The sequence below is a fragment of the Lepus europaeus genome, chromosome 14 (assembly GCF_033115175.1).
Source record: "Lepus europaeus isolate LE1 chromosome 14, mLepTim1.pri, whole genome shotgun sequence".
NCBI classification, from domain to species: Eukaryota; Metazoa; Chordata; class Mammalia; order Lagomorpha; family Leporidae; genus Lepus; species Lepus europaeus.
This window is the reverse complement of record NC_084840.1, coordinates 94,441,211-94,457,118: the sequence shown is the minus strand read 5'-3', so window position 1 is coordinate 94,457,118 and position 15,908 is coordinate 94,441,211. Positions and strand designations below refer to the sequence as shown.

General features: G+C 51.7%; 1 protein-coding gene across 1 annotated transcript in view; it reads left to right on the top strand.

Moving 5' to 3' along the window:
- Positions 1 to 2,880: 2,880 nt before the first annotated feature.
- Positions 2,881 to 15,908, top strand: part of GPR158 (G protein-coupled receptor 158) — a 344,765-nt gene continuing 331,737 nt past the window's right edge. Inside the window, exon 1 of the mRNA XM_062211168.1 lies at positions 2,881 to 3,923. Within this exon, the coding sequence (XP_062067152.1) occupies positions 3,022 to 3,923 (902 nt within the window). The 5' untranslated portion in view covers positions 2,881 to 3,021. The remainder of the gene's footprint in view (positions 3,924 to 15,908) is intronic.

Here is a 15,908-nt window from a genome sequence, read left to right as displayed (position 1 = left end):
TCTTTTTCCACATGTAGTTGGAGCACTTACAGTCATTCACACGGATCTCACTTGTGACTCCTGTGACACTGGGCAGGGCCACTGCAGACCCAGTTAGGTCGCAGCAGTTTGGCAGTGCAGGCTGAAGGAAATGTCGGGTCCTGGAGTCTCTGAGTCTGCCTCTCTCTTGTTAGCTGTGCACCAGGGGATGAGGGCACCCCTGGATGAGGGCTCCAGGTCATACAGTCTTTCCTTTATCTCTGTAGGGAAGGATCCCACCCTTCCCTCCCCCTCACACTGCACTGTTCATCATTTCACACTGTTTTATCTCTTCACTGTACTCATTGCCACACCTAGCTATCAAGTTTGCTTGTTTGTCTTCTTATCCCTCTCTCTCCCCACTGGAGTGTAAGAGTCTTGTAGGCAGAAGATGTTTTGCCCTAATTGAGCAGAATGCCTGGCAGGTGGTAGAAGATAGATGGCAAAGCCTGAGGCCCAGATCCGGTTTGTGTCCTAAGACACAGAATCTTTATCTGTCTTGCCAGTGGGCATGGATCTTGCTTTAAAACAATTCAAGGACCAGAACTGAGGTCTTCTGATAATGCTGAGTCATCGATTTACAGAAGGACCTGCTAATCACATTATGAGTACATCTTCCTTTAAAAAAGATTTATTTATTTGAAAGCCAGAGCAACAGAGAGATGGAGAGACAGAGAGAAAAAGATATTTCATCCCCTGGCTGATTTCCCAGATGGCCTCAGCTGCCAGGGCCAGACAAGGCCAACCAGGAGCCAGGAACTCCGTCTGTGCCATCTCCCACATGGGTGCGGGGGCCTAAGCACTTGGGCCATCTTTTGCCCTCCTAAGTGTACTAGTAGGAAGCTGGATCAGAAGTGGAGCAGCCGGGACCTGAACCGGTGCTCATATGGGATGCCACTGTTGTAGGCAGTGGCTTAACCTGCTGAGCCACAACACAGGCCCCCACCTGTGAAATTTTGAAGAATTATTATGAAGTCCTGTTGATTTTCTAAAAACAATCATTACTAGGCAATTATTCTCCGTTCTTTCAATGGTTAAATAAATGGAAAAATCATAGTGTGTACTTTGATAAATTAAACAAACAGAAATTCCTTCTGTTATTATTGCTACATGGGCTACTGTAGAGCATTAAATCAGGATGGCCTTTACTTACCACAGGGACATACATTGCAAAGCAAAATTTAAACAAAATCTCGGCTGTGAACACAAAATCTACTTGTAGGTAAATGCCAATCTAATAACTATTCTTTGCATAGCTGTAAAAACTCACTTGGAGACCGTGCACTGCCATCCAGAAGTCAGGTTCCCGTGACTAATGCCAAGAGCCCTCTTCCCTGGCACATCCAGAGAACCTCTCCTGGGTGATGAGATAGGTTTTTAAATCATTAGCCTCATCGTCTCCACCTCCTGGTCCATCCATGAACTTAGCAAATGTTTAGTGAGAACCTACTATGTGCTGGCAAGGTAACCAATGCAGACAAAGATGTTTGGCTCTGGGTGGGAGGAGTTAATGCCTAGGTATTTTCTCAACACGGAGAATCAAGTGAATGAAGCCACACAGCCCATGGCAGTGGCACCGTCTACCTTGGAATGTCGCAAGTGATGTTGTTGGCTAGGAACTGAGTGGATTTGGGATTCCCTATGTGTGTCTTTCTGAGGGGGTTTCTGGAAGGTGGAGGTGCATATGGAACGGGTGCTGTGGTGCCCTTCCGTCCTCTGAGGGTCACAGACTCAGATTCTTTAGTGAGCGTCAACTTGACAGGCCTTGAGGGATTTCCCGGTCATCTGAGGGACTTGGCATCCTTAACAGCTTACGGGCTTCCCTTGGATGGGATGTCCCGGCCTCTCCTTCAACCAGAAGTCTTGATGCACTGTGTGGATCCGGTGTGAGGGACTCCCTCCCCAACGCAGACCCCACTCCCATCTCTCCCAGGCCTGTGTGGCTCTCCCCTCGCTCACCTCTACCTGCAAACCTTTGCACCCTGGCTCCTTGCACATGGCGTGCCCACTCTTAGAGCCCAGCCAGCAGATGTCTCCACTACTCGCTCCGAGCCCAGCTCGGCCTCGGCCAGGTTCTCGTCACTTCTGTAACCGACAGCAACGAGGAATAAGATTTGCTAATTTGCTTAAACATGAGCGCCTCCCAGGAGGACGCGTCTCCCTCCCTGCGGGTTTCCAGGAGAAGGAGAGCCGCTCCCTGCTCCCTCTTTTCCAAAAGGCAGAGCTGCCTGAGCCCCGACGCCCGGGCTACCCGAGGGTGCTCAGCTCGGACCTCCCGGCCACGCGCAGGGGTCAGCCTCGCGGCTGGGCAGACGCGCGTGGGGAGCGGACCCCGCGCCGCCCGCGCCCGCGCCGGGTTTCAGCACCGGACAGCGCCCGCTCCGCCCGCCCCCGGCCGCCGGCTGAGTGACAGCAGAGCCGACCAAACAGGGAGCGCGGCGGCCCGCGGCCGCCCCACTAAGGCTTGGCGGCGGCCCGGCTGCCGCTGTTGGGCGCTCGGCTCCCGAGCGAGGCGACAGGCAGGAGCGCCGAGGCGGCCGAGCCCGAAGGCGCCGGATCGCAGCCCCGCGCTCCCGCTCGCGGCGCCACCCGAGCCCCCGGGACGGTCTCGGGCCCTCGGTCTCGGGGCGCAGCGCTCGGGGAGGCGATGGAGCGGCGCCCGGGGCGGCCGCGCGGGCAGCGGCGGCGGCAGGTGCAGCGGCGGCGGCGGCAGCAGCTCCCGGGCGCGCCGCACTGAGCGCGGCCGGGCGAGGGCGCGGGGCGGGCCCGGCGCGCGGGGATGTGAGCGGCCGACCCGCGGCGCGAGGTGCGCAGTCCCGAGCCGACCCCGCCACAGGTGCGTGGCTGCCGGGGACCGCGGCGCAGCCGGAGGGGCCGGCGGCCGCGCGCCCGGATTTCCAAGTCCCCCGTGGACCGGGTGCCATCCGGGGAAGTGGCTCCCTCGGCGACTCCAATCCACAAAGTGACGCTTCCCGTGACCCCGCTGCGCTCCCCGCCAGCCGGATGGGAGCCATGGCTCGCCCCTTCTTCCTCTGCCTCCTGCTCGCCCACTTGGCGTGGGGCACGGCCGGCGCCAGCCGCGAAGCCCTGGGACGGCCGGAGCCGCGGCGAGAACGGACTCCGAGGGGCCAGCAGCCCGCGCAGCGGCCGGCTCGCTCCGCCGCCTCGGCGCCCTCGGGTCCCTGGAGCCGCGCGGCCGCCGGCGCCGCGCTGGCGCAGAGGCTGGCCGAGGAGCTGCCCCTGGACGTGGCCTCCTACCTGTACACCGGGGACTCCCGCCAGCTGCTGCGAGCCAACTGCTCCGGCCGCTACGAGCTGGCCGGCCTGCCCGGGAAGGCGCCCGCCCTGGCCGGCCCGCCGTCCTCTTTGCACGGGGCGCTGGACACGCTGACCCACGCCACCAACTTCCTGAACACCATGCTGCAGAGCAACCGGTCGCGGGAGCAGCAGTTGCAGGATGACCTGGAGTGGTACCAGGCGCTGGTGCGGAGCCTGGTGGAGGGCGAGCCCAGCATCTCGCGCGCGGCCCTCACCGTCAGCCCCGAGGCACTGTCCGCGCCCGCCCCGCAGCTCTTCCTGCAGGCCACGCGCGAGGAGAGTCGCATCCTGCTGCAGGACTTGTCCTCCTCTGCGCACCATCTGGCCAACGCCACCCTGGAGACCGAGTGGTTCCACGGTCTCCGGCGCAAGTGGAGGCCCCACTTCCACCGCCGCGGCGCGCACTCGGGACCCCGGGGCCTGGGCCACAGCTGGCGGCGCAGGGATGGCCCCGGCGCGGACAAGAGCCACGTCAGGTGGTCCCCGCCGTACCTGGAGTGCGAGAACGGGAGTTACAAGCCCGGGTGGCTGGTCACCCTCTCCGCTGCCTTCTACGGGTTGCAGCCTAACCTGGTCCCGGAATTCAGGTAGGGAGGAGGGCGGGGTGGGGAAGGGCGGAAAAGCAAAGTCTCCCTTTTGGTTCTGCAGGTGGGCGCGCGCGTGGGGAAGGGACACTTGGCCGGACCACCTGAGCGCTGCACCGTCGGAGCAGAGGGGCGAGAGGCGCCCACAGCAGCGCCAGGTTCCCCGGGATCCGGTCCCTGCTAGGGGCGTGATGCCCAGGGCACAAAAGGGTTAGCTCTCCGCCCGGTTCCGCGAGCTTGGGGTGTGCCCGCCGGGCGCCGAGCGCAAAGCAGCAGGCGAGAGAGGGGCCCAGGGAGCCGGAGGAGGAGAGACTTTCTCCTTGCAGCTGCCACTTCGGGGTAGCCTCCGCCTGCCTCCTACGTGTGAAGCACCGGGCATCAAAACCAGAGCGTGAACTTAAGGCGGCGCTGTCCCCTGGGCAGGCTGTTCTGTCTCCTCCCCCGGGAGTCGCTGCCTGCAGGACCCAAAATTCCCAGTGCGATCGGAGTGCGCCTTCCTTCCACCCAAGCCTGCCACCTCCGGCCATCCTCCCTTCTCCCTTCTGTCTCCTGTGTTAAGATTCCCCGGAGGTTCTCGGGTGGTCCACGCGCCCGCACACTTCCTAAGTGAACGAACGACCAGTCTGGGTTATGGCAGGGCGGAAGGCATCCGTTCTGAGGGAACCCACTCAGGGGACTTGGAGGGACCTTGAGGGGAGTTTGCGCTTCCTGTTCCAAGGCTTGGCATTTGCGGGGAGGTGAGGGTTTGCTGGTTGGCAGCTGGTAGCCACTGCCCTAGGGAGTGCCTGGTCTTTCCGGTGAGGAGCTTCTAGAAGCAGGCTTTGAGAGTGGGGGGCGAGGAAGGAGCAGAGGAGGAAGAGGAGAAACTGGGAAGGGGACCTGGGAGAGGGCTGCGGGTTGCCTGGGGTCCTCCCTGATGCTGGTGATGGGCGGGCTCTGGGAAGAGAGGCTTGGGGGTTGAGGTTGCTTCTGTATGTTTTGGGAACCTGGGCAAAGGTTGAGACACACTGTGTATGAGAGTCGCCCCCTATTCCCCAGCAAGGCGACGGATACCTGGGCAAGTGGGGAGGTTCACCAGGCTCCTGTGTGTAGGCACCATCATTTTTGCTGCTTAGCCTCTCTGGTCCTCAGACTTGGATCTGTCTAGGGTGGGAGTTGAACTTGAGAGTCTGAAACGCAGCCCCTTTCTTTGATTCTGTGTGATCATAGGAAGTGTGTGTCCGTGAGTGCGCTTCTATCTCCTGTAAAGAGTCTGTCCGAAGCCGGCGCCGTGGCTCACTAGGCTAATCCTCCGCCTAGCGGCGCCGGCACACCGGGTTCTAGTCCCGGTAGGGGTGCCGGATTCTGTCCCAGTTGCCCCTCTTCCAGGCCAGCTCTCTGCTGTGGCCAGGGAGTGCAGTGGAGGATGGCCCAGGTCCTTGGGCCCTGCACCCGAATGGGAGACCAGGAGAAGCACCTGGCTCCTGCATTCGGATCAGTGCGGTGCACCATTGGAGGTGAACCAACAGTAAAGGAAGACCTTTCTCTCTGTCTCTCTCTCTCTCACTATCCACTCTGCCTGTCCAAAAAAAAAAAAAAAAAGTCTGTCCGAAACCCGATGAACTCTTTCCTACTTTCCAGATAATCTCATTTCCTCCTGGTTCCTATAGGATCCTATTAGTAACAGCTGAGCCCTGCTCGGAATCCTTGCCACGCTGTTAGTTCAGAAGAGGAAAGACCAGCAGGTGCTGTTCACTGCCTGCACACTGTCTGGAGCTTTTTGATGGCCTTTTCAGAGAGTCTCTGTGTCTGTCTGTCTGTCTGTCTGTCTACCTATCTTATCTCCATTTCCATCCATCTTATCTACGTATCTATCCACGATCCCTCTATCTATATCTATGTTTTCAATCTTATTATCCATCCATCTAACCTCACTGCTCTTTATCCACCCATCCGATCAATCTTATCTAGCCTTCTAATCTCCTCTCTCTCCATCCATCCATCCATCAAATCATCATAATGTAATCTATCCATCATCTATGCATCCTAACGTTTACTTTATGTCAGGCTCTGTGCTGACTGCTGTGTGTGTCTTAGCTTGGCTATTCCCACCCAACAGCCTTTCATAAATATTAATGTTTAGCGTTTATTATTTTCCATGACCTACGGAAAAGAAATGTGAAGCACAGAGGGGTCATGCTTCTTGCCTGAGGTTGCACAGCAATGGAGTAGTGGAGTCAGAATTTAAGCCTGTTTTCTACTTTTGACTGCTAGGTGGCCACTGTTTTATGATTATGCCCTAGGGCGCGGCGTACGATGGAGTTGCTCAGCGACTTCTGCCAGCCGGATGGCAGGCCGGGGACCCGGGGCTCTGAGGTTGTGCAAGTGCACACGCTCCCTGTTCACTTTTTGACTGTGTTCAGAAAACAGTTTCTTTCTAAGTGCTTTCATCATCTCTGATGGTGTGCTTGAGCCGAGGCACACAGCCAGGCCACTTAGCATCCAGCTTTCTCCAGAGCTGGCTTGTCTTGGCAGCACCACAGGGAGCGGAGTTGGTGCTCTCCTGTGGGTGCCCTGCCCCGGTCATGGCGCCCCCGTGTGCTGTGTTGAGGATTCACACAGGTGTTGACCAGAGGAACTGGAAGAAATCTTAAAGGCATCAGACGGTCCCACCTGTTGCTCCCAAGACAGAAGCAGAACGATGAAGGCGAAGTTCCTTGTCAAGAAATCTCATTTCAAGCTTGTGGCAACCGCAGGGGAGGCCACAGGCCCTCTGCCCCTGGTTTGCTCTCTGCTGCATGCGTAGAAGCCCAAAGCTTGGTTCTGTGGTTCTTGGGACGTCTGCATGCAACCTTGGTTGGGGACACACTTTATTCTCTGTACCCTTTAGGATACACACATGCAGAGTAGCCTTTAGAACATCATTACTAGTTTTTTTTAAATATGTATTTATTTTTATAAAAAGATTTTACACATTTGAGATAGTATTTAAATGAGTATCTTCTGTCTATTCATACTTATACAAGGATAAGATTGTATTTATGAATTTATTTGAAAGGCCGCTACAGAGATAGACGAGAGATGGAGAGATCGTCCATCCCATGGTTCACTCCTCAAATGTCTACAATGGCTAGAACTGGGCCAATCCAAAGCCAAGACCTGGGAACTCCATCCGGGTCTCTCATGTGGGTGGCAGGAGCCCAAGTACTTGGGCCATCACTGCTGCCTCCCAGGTGCATTAGGTAGGAGCTGGAGAGGAAGTGGAGCAGCTGGGACTCGAACTGGCTCTCTGATAGGGGATGCCAGTGTCCCAAGCAGAGCTTGACCCACTGCACCAGAATGTGGACCTCACGATTATTTTTGTTGCTGTTGATGATGTCTTATCATCTAGACTGTGTATGAGAGATCTTTTAAAAAGTTCATGGAAAATGTAGTATGAAAAAAATTGCATGAATTTCAACATTTTTTGCAACAAAATGAACTCATCTTTCAATTCCATTTTTTCATTTAAAGTGCTTCTTACTCTGAAAATCTGCAATGCAAGTGAATCCTATTAGCCAGGGATGGAGCCAGGGTCAACCTCAGATGCATTTTGGAAGCCATGATTAGGAGCCTCCACCATGATTTTAGGAAGAGCTTTGAAGATGTAGAATATTATTTGCAGGGGTCAGCGTTGTAGTGCAGTGAGTTAAACCGCTGCTTGCAGTGTCAGCACGCCACATGGTGAGCTGGTTCAAATCCCGGCTGCTCTGCTTCTGATCCAGCTCCCTGCCAGTGCACCTGGGAAGGCAGTGGAAGACGGCCCAAGTCCTGGGCTTGTGTCACTTATGGGAGAGACCTGGATGGGGTTCTTGGCTTCTAGCTTCAGCCTGGCCCAGTGCTGGTTGTTTTGGTCATTTGGGGCAATAAACCAGTGGATAGAAAACGCTCTCTCTCTCATTTTGCCTTTCAAATAAACCTTTAAAAAATATTATTTCCAAAAAGTTTTGTCTGTGATGGAAAATTCACTGAAAAAGATTTATCCATAGGAGAAAAAAAAAGAAAAGGCTTTGCAGTTAAAATTTTCATACATGATTAGTTACTCTTGGCACAGATCTTCTTTAAGATTTGTATATATAAATTACATTACATTTCTCTTTAGAGAATGTAATTCTAAAACATAGAGTTCAAAAGTAATGTGGAGAACATGGCCAACTACCTTCTATGCTACTGCTTATCCCTGTGAATACAGAGATCGCTTAGAGTAAGTTTTATGCCCCTCTGTTCCAGCAGGATGCAAGTATCATCATCTTTAAAACCTAGCATAAGACACAAGAGAATAAAATTTGTTGCACATTTTTTAAGAAGATGGTATGTCCTTTAATTGTTTCCTTTTTAAAATTTTTTTGACAGGCAGAGTTAGACAGTGAGAGAGAGAGACAGAGAGAAGGTCTTCCTTCCATTGGTTCACCTCCCAAATGGCCACTACGGCAGGTGCGCTGCACCGATCCAAAGCCAGGAGCCAGGCTCTTCCTCCTGGTCTCCCATGCGGGTGCAGGGCCCAAGGACCAGGGCCATCCTCCACTGCACTCCCGGGCCACAGCAGAGAGCTGGCCTGGAAGAGGAGCAACCGGGACAGAATCCGGCGCCCCAACCAGGACTAGAACCTGGGGTGCCGGCACCGCAGGCGGAGGATTAGCCTAGTGAGCTGCGGCGCTGGCCTTAACTGTTTCTTTTTAAAAAATATATTTGTTTGAAAGACAGAGTTACAGATAAAGGGAGGGGGAGAGAGAGAGAGAGAGAGAGAGAGACCTTCTATCTGCTGGTTCCCTCCCCAAATGAGGGCAATGGCCAGGGCTGGGGCAGACAGAATTCTGGAGCCAGGGGCTTCTTCCAGGTCTCCCACATGGGTGCAGGGGCCCAAGCATTTGGGCCATCTTCCACTGCTTTCCTAGGTTCTTTGGAGGGAGCTGGATCGGAAGTGGAGCAGCCGGAACTCGAACTGGTATCCGTAGGGGATGCTGGTGCTACAGGCTGGGGCTTTCACCTGCTGAGCCACAGCGCCAACCCCACGCCTTACCAAATTAAACACAGTCTGTTTTCAATTTGGTTCTGTCATTGGCTATTTGTTGTGAGTGAACAGGATTCTCTGGCCACTTTCTGGGAGATGCATTGGGCAGCAGGAGGGGCTTCCCAAGGCTGCTAGCTGAATGGCCAGGGTGTTTGCCTGCTCCGTGGAGGGGGAACTGATGTCCCCAGATTCATTTCACAGCCTCAACCCCTCCAACGTCCACAGGCAGCAGTTCAGGTGGTAAGGCGGCCCCCTTTCAGCCTTGAGAGTGCTACTGAGTTCATCAAGCACTGCGTTTCAGGACTGTATTGTCATATACTGGGGTGCTGGGAAGTAAGTTATTGATGTTCATTTGCTCTTGGTGTAGAAGCAGCAGGAACCTCTTTTATTCCTTTGGTTCTGGTTCGGTCTTCGAGGACTTACTTAAGCAGAATCACTAAGAGAACACATTTGGAGTTTGGTTATGCTGGCAGCTGGATGGCCCTCGTGTACACACAGGCAGCTTGTTGAACTGGGGCTGTGCTCAGGAGAGCTTGTTTTGCTGTGTTTCTTTTTTTTTTTTTCCTGCTTATCTCAACTTCAGCTTTTAGTAATAACCTTCCCCCCCGTTTTTTGGTAAAGATTTTGTTGTATTTAGAGGTGGTGCTGTGGCATAGCAGGTTAAAGCCACAGCCTGCAGCACCAGCATCCCATATGGACCCCAATTTGAGTCCTGGCTGCTCCACTTCTGAACCAACTCCCTGCTCATGCACCTGGGAAAGCAGCAGCAGATGGCCCAAGTGCTTGGGCCCCTCCACCCTTGTGGGAGACCAGGAAGAAACTCCTGGCTCCTGGCTTCTGTCTGGCCCAGCACTGGCCATTGCAGTCATTTTGGGAGGGAACCCATGGATGAAAGCTTTCTCTCTCCATTTCTCTGTAACTCTGCCTTTCAAATACACAAAATATTTTTTAAAAAAGAAATAATTAAGAGAAGTGCCATCTTTTTAAAAATTTTTTTTTTATTTTTTGACAGGCACAGTGGACAGTGAGAGAGAGAGACAGAGAGAAAGGTCTTCCTTTGCCGTTGGTTCACCCTCCAATGGCCGCTGCGGCCAGCAAACCACGCTGATCCGAAGGCAGGAGCCAGGTGCTTCTCCTGGTCTCCCATGGGGTGCAGGGCCCAAGCACTTGGGCCATCCTCCACTGCACTCCCGGACCACATCAGAGAGCTGGCCTGGAAGAGGGGCAACCGGGACAGAATCCAGTGTCCCGACCAGGACTAGAACCCGGTGTGCCAGCGCTGCAAGGCAGAGAATTAGCCAATTGAGCCACAGCACTGGCCGCCATCTTTTAAAATAATAAAATGAGCAATGAATTTCTCTTCCTTTGTGTCTTAGGTAGGTTTTAAGGATGAAGATACGGTATCACTCTGAAGCAAAGTGGCCTACGATTTATTCTGAGAGCTCTCTGTATGCGCAGGGATAAAGAGAAGCATAAGTTGGCCATGTTCCCGCATTACTTTTGAACTCTATGCTTTGGAATTGCATTGCATTCTCTAAAGGGAAATGTAATTTAGATACACGAATCTTGACGATCTGTGCAAATATTAGCTAATCATGTATGAAGATTTTAACTACGGAGTTTTTCCTCCTTTTTCTCTCCCGTGGGTAAATCATTTTCAATGGATTTTTCATCACAGATAAAACTTTTTGCAAATAATATTTGTTAAAAATTTGTTTATTTGAAAGGCAGAATGATAGAAAGAGAGGAAAGAGAGAGGAGAGATTTTTCCATCTGCTGGTTTATTTCCCCAAGTGGCCACAGCAGTCAGGACTGGGCCAAGCTGAAGTTAGGGCCGAGAACTCCATCCAAGTCTTACACATGGGTGGTAGGGGCCCAAGGTCTTGGACCATCTTCCGCGACTTTCCCAGGCACATTAGCAGGGAGCTGGATTGGAAGTGGAACAGTATGGAGGCCATACAACAGTATTGTATGCTGGCATTGCAGGTTGCGGCTGAACCCACAGTGCCACAATACTGGTGCCAGTAATAAAGCATTTGTAATAAAGCATTTGTAATAAAGCATTTGTAGTTCCTGCTTTGGCTGGGCATTTGCTTATCCAGCATGTCTCTCTTCCTACGTGAAGAGTTTTGACTAAACGGTGTGTAGGTAGACAGCTATTCCATGAACCACTTCTTCAGCTCAGGGAGGGATCAGTTTTCTTGACTGAAACTCTGGCATCGTCCTACCCAGCCCTTTCCTACAATGTCAACCTTCGTAAGGAACCGTGACTAAATGTCTTCTCTACAGCTGTGGATGTTATAGTGCCGCTGGCAATCACGGAGCACGGCCAGTTCACACTGCACAGGCAGAGTTACAGAAGCCAGATTACTGTTACGGTGACCTGGCCCCAACGTACTTAGGAGAGTTGATTTTTCCAAAGAAAAACCAGGTCACCTTTTTATCCAACAAGACAGTTAATCCCTCTCTCTCTCTCTCTCTCTCTCTCTCTCTCTCTCTCTCTCTCATACAATTACTAATACTTCTAAGTAACTGAGCTCTAGTTAATTTTTATGCATTGTAATATCTGTTATAATTTCCCCACCCATTTAAAAAGTGCCTATAACTGAAAAAGAGCCTTGCAGTTACACAGACCAGTTTCTTTGTTTTTTTTTTAACGATTTATGTATGTATGTATTTACTTAGAAAAGAATAGAATGTGTGTGTGTGTATGTGTGTGTGTGTGTGTGAGAGAGAGAGAGAGAGAGAGATCTTCTAGCCACTGGTTGACTTTCCAAATGGCCTCAACAGCCAGACCTGGGCCAGGCCAAAGCCAGGAACCTGGAACTCCATCCAGGTCTGCCGCGTGTCCCACGTGGGTGGTAGGGGCCCACAGACTTGGGCTGTCTGTGGCTGTCTTCCCAGGTGCATTAGCGGGTAGCTGGATCACAAGTGCAGCAGCTGGGACTGGCACTCGTGCTCCGCTATCAGATGCTGATGCCGTTAACAGGCAGCTGAAGCCGCTGAGCCACAGCGCTGGCCCCTGGTTTATTTCTCTAATCTGGCATTTTCATCATTTATGTGTCTTGTCAGCTGTGTGTGCCTTGTTACGTGGTAGCTGAAGGACTTTTATAGAATAATAGGATGTAAGGCTTTCATCCGAGAGAGAGAGAAAGGTGTTATAGTAAAGAGTAATGTGGTTTATCAGTTCTAAGATGTACAATTGTCACATTTCAGTGTCTTTCAAATTGAGATGTGGCTTATGCTTGAAGACTGGTCATTTCCTATTGGTATTTATTTCCTTTTAGTGATACACAGTACAACAGTGTGTCTCAGAATTAATGACATCTTGCCGGCGCCGCGGCTCAACAGGCTAATCCTCCGCCTTGCGGCGCCGGCACACCGGGTTCTAGTCCCGGTCAGGGCACCGATCCTGTCCCGGTTGCCCCTGTTCCAGGCCAGCTCTCTGCTGTGGCCAGGGAGTGCAGTGGAGGATGGCCCAAGTGTTTGGGCTCTGCACCCCATGGGAGACCAGGAGAAGCACCTGGCTCCTGCCATCGGATCAGTGTGGTGCGCCGGCCGCAGCGCGCTACCGCGGCGGCCATTGGAGGGTGAACCAACGGCAAAAGGAAGACCTTTCTCTCTGTCTCTCTCACTGTCCACTCTGCCTGTCAAAAAACAAAAAACAAAAAACAAAACAAAACAAAAAAGAATTAATGACATCTTATATTTGTTGAAATATGTTAGGAAATGGGAAAGTAAATTCCAAAGTTTCTTCAACTGTACAGTTCTTTCATCATCTATAAGTTATCAAGCTGTGACACAGTCTGCATGTATAGGAACCCAAAATGCAGACCTTGTTGCTGTATGTAGGTTGCTATTTGCCTTCCAGCTAATTCTATTTAGGGGTGGGTGTTGTGGCACAGCAGGTTAAGCTGCTGCTTGCAGTACTGGTAGCCTATATATGAATGCCAGTTTGAGTCCTGGCTGCTCTGCTTCTGATATAACTTTTTTTAAAAGCTTTATTTATTTATTTGAAAGTTAGAGTTACACAGAGAGAGAAGGAGACGCAGAGAGAGAGAGGTCTTCCATCCACTGGTTCACTCCCCAATTAGCCGCAACGGCCGGAGCTGTGTCGATCTGAAGCTAGGAGACAGGAGCCTTCTCCTGTCTCCCATGTGGGTGCAGGGGCCCAAACACTTGGGCCATCTTCTACTGCTTTCCCAGGCCATAGCAGGGAGCTGGATTGGAAGTGGAGCAGCTGGGACTTGAACCGGCATCCATATGGGATGCCAGCACTGCAGGCGACAGCTTTAGCCGATACTCCACAGTGCTGGCCACTGATATAACTTCTAACTAATGAACCTGGGAAGGCAGCAGAAGATGGCCCAAGCGCTTGGGCCCCTGCTCCCCATGTGAGTGAACAAGTGGATGGAAGATCTCTGCTCTCTGTCTCTCCCTCATCCTCTATCACTCTGCCTTTGAAATAAATGAATAAAGAAATAAATAAATCTTCAAAATAATATTTTTTGACAGGCAGATTTAGACAGTGAGAGAGAGAGAGACTGAGAGAAAGGTCTTCCTTCCATTGGTTCACCCCCTAAATGGCCGCTACGGCCAGTGTGCTGTGCTGATCGGAAGCCAGGAGCCAGGTGTTTCCTCCTGGTCTCCCATGCGGGTGCAGGGCCCAAGGACTTGGGCCATCCTCCACTGCACTCCCAGGCCACAGCAGAGAGTTGGACTGGAAGAGGGGCAACCGGGACAGAATCCGGCACCCTGACCGGGACTAGAACCAGGGGTGCCAGTGCCACAGGCGGAGGATTAGCCAAGTGAGCCGCAGTGCCAGCCCAAAATAATAATTTTGTTTCATAAATTGCTTTGATTGTATTGAGGAATGTTCCTTCTATACCCAGTTTGCTTAGAGTTTTCATCTTGAAAGGGTGTTGTATTTTATCGAATGCTTTCTCTGCGTCTATTGAGATAATCATATGGTTTTTCTTCTGCAGTCTGTTAATGTGGTGTAGCACGTTGATTTGCAAACATTGAACCATCCCTGCATACCAGGGATAAATTCCACTTGGTCTGGGTGGATGATCTTTCTGATGTGTTATTGCATTCTATTGGCCAGAATTTTATTGAGGATTTTTGCGTCTATGTTCATCAGGGATATTGGTCTGTAATTCTCTTTCAATGCTGCATCTTTTTTTGGCTTAGGAATTAAGGTGATGCTGGCTTCATAAAAAGAATTTGGGAGGATTCCCTCTTTTTTGATTGTTCTGAATAGTTTGGAAGAATTGGAGTTAGTTCTTCTTTAAATGTCTGGTAGAATTCAGCAGTGAATACATCCGGTCCTGGGCTTTCTTTGTTGGGAGGGCCTTTATTACTGTTTCAATTTCTGTCTCAGTTATGGGTCTGTTTAGGTTTTCTATGTCATGCTGGTTCAATTTAGGCAGGTTGCATGTGTCCAGGAATCCATCCATTTCTGATAGATTTCCCTGTTTGTTGGCATACAACTCTGTAGTAATTTCTGATGACTCTTTTTATTTCTATGGTGTCTGTTGTTACATTTCCCTTTTCATGTTTAAAAAGTGGAGCTATACTAAACACAAGCATTTGTTTTTCAATGTTTGAGAACTGTAGAAATATTCATTTTCTCACTAGGTACGGTAAGGATTACCAAAATCATTTCATGCCATTGGGCAAAGAATTCCACGCTGTGGGACAATGCTAGGATAGTAAGAAGAAAAGACCCTTGGTGGACTGAGAACAGGGGGACAGATGTGCCTGTCCTTTTTTTTTTTTTTAAGATTTATTTATTTAATTTGAAAGGCAGAGATAGAGAGAGAGAGAGAGAGAAATCAATCTTCCATCTGCTGGTTCACCCCCAAAATGGCTGCAATGTCCAGTGTTGGGCCAGGCAGAAGCCAGGAGCCAGGAGCTTCTTGCGGGTCTCCCACATGGGTGCAGGGGCCCAGGCACTTGGGCCATCTTCCTCTGCTTTTCCAGGCACATGAGCAGGGAGCTGGATCAGAAGTGGAGCAGCCGGGACTTGAAGCGGCTCAGCCCGCCTTGCCACAGCGCCGGCCTCGCGTGCCTGTCCTTTCTGACATGTTCAAAGCGCACCCTTCTTGTGCCGCAGTGTGACCGAAACGCGACTTCCGTGGAGTCGTGGTGGTGACAGCATGTTTTTTCTTTGGCGTTTGTGACTCGCCTGGAATGGAATGGAAGTTTGGTTTTCCTATTATTTGATGCCTCAGACCCCTGGGGAGAGCAGGGCTTTTCAGCCTTGGCACTGCTGACACCTGGGGCCCGATGCTCATTTGTTTTGGGGGACCCCAGGTCCTGCAGCATCTCTGACCCCCACACAACAGCAGGGGCCACATCTGCCTCTTGTGTGATAGCCAAGCGTGTTCACAGACACCGCCCAGTGTCCCCTGGGGGCGAGGCTGCCTCTGCCTGAGAGGCACTGGTGTAGAGGAACACACATGGCACATCACACACATGACGTGCTGTTCTGGGGCCATGCTCACGTTAGGGGTTCTGTGTGCAGCTGTGTGTGTGTGTGTGTGTGTACACTCGTATATACAGATGACTTTGTCAGGTTACATTTGTATTCGTTTGTTTGGAATATAAAATCTTTGTGGATATAGAACCTGATGCGAGTGAGAACTAGAGATTTCTAAAAGTTATTGTCTTAATTAACTTATGTTTATTTATTTGAACAGCGGAGAGAAAGAGAGAGCGAGAGAGAGAGAGAGAGAGAGCGCACACTTCCATTCACTGACTCAGTCCCCCAGCACTCACAACAGCCGGGGCTTGTGTACTTCAAGGAGACAGCATGTGGTACTGTCTGTGAGGAGAGGTTTTGGGATGACAGACCTAGATTGGAGTCACAGCATTCTCATTTTCACTTGCTGTGTGACACCGGGCAAGTTATTTAATTCTGTCCATCTCTCATCTGCAAAAGGTGTAGAGTACCT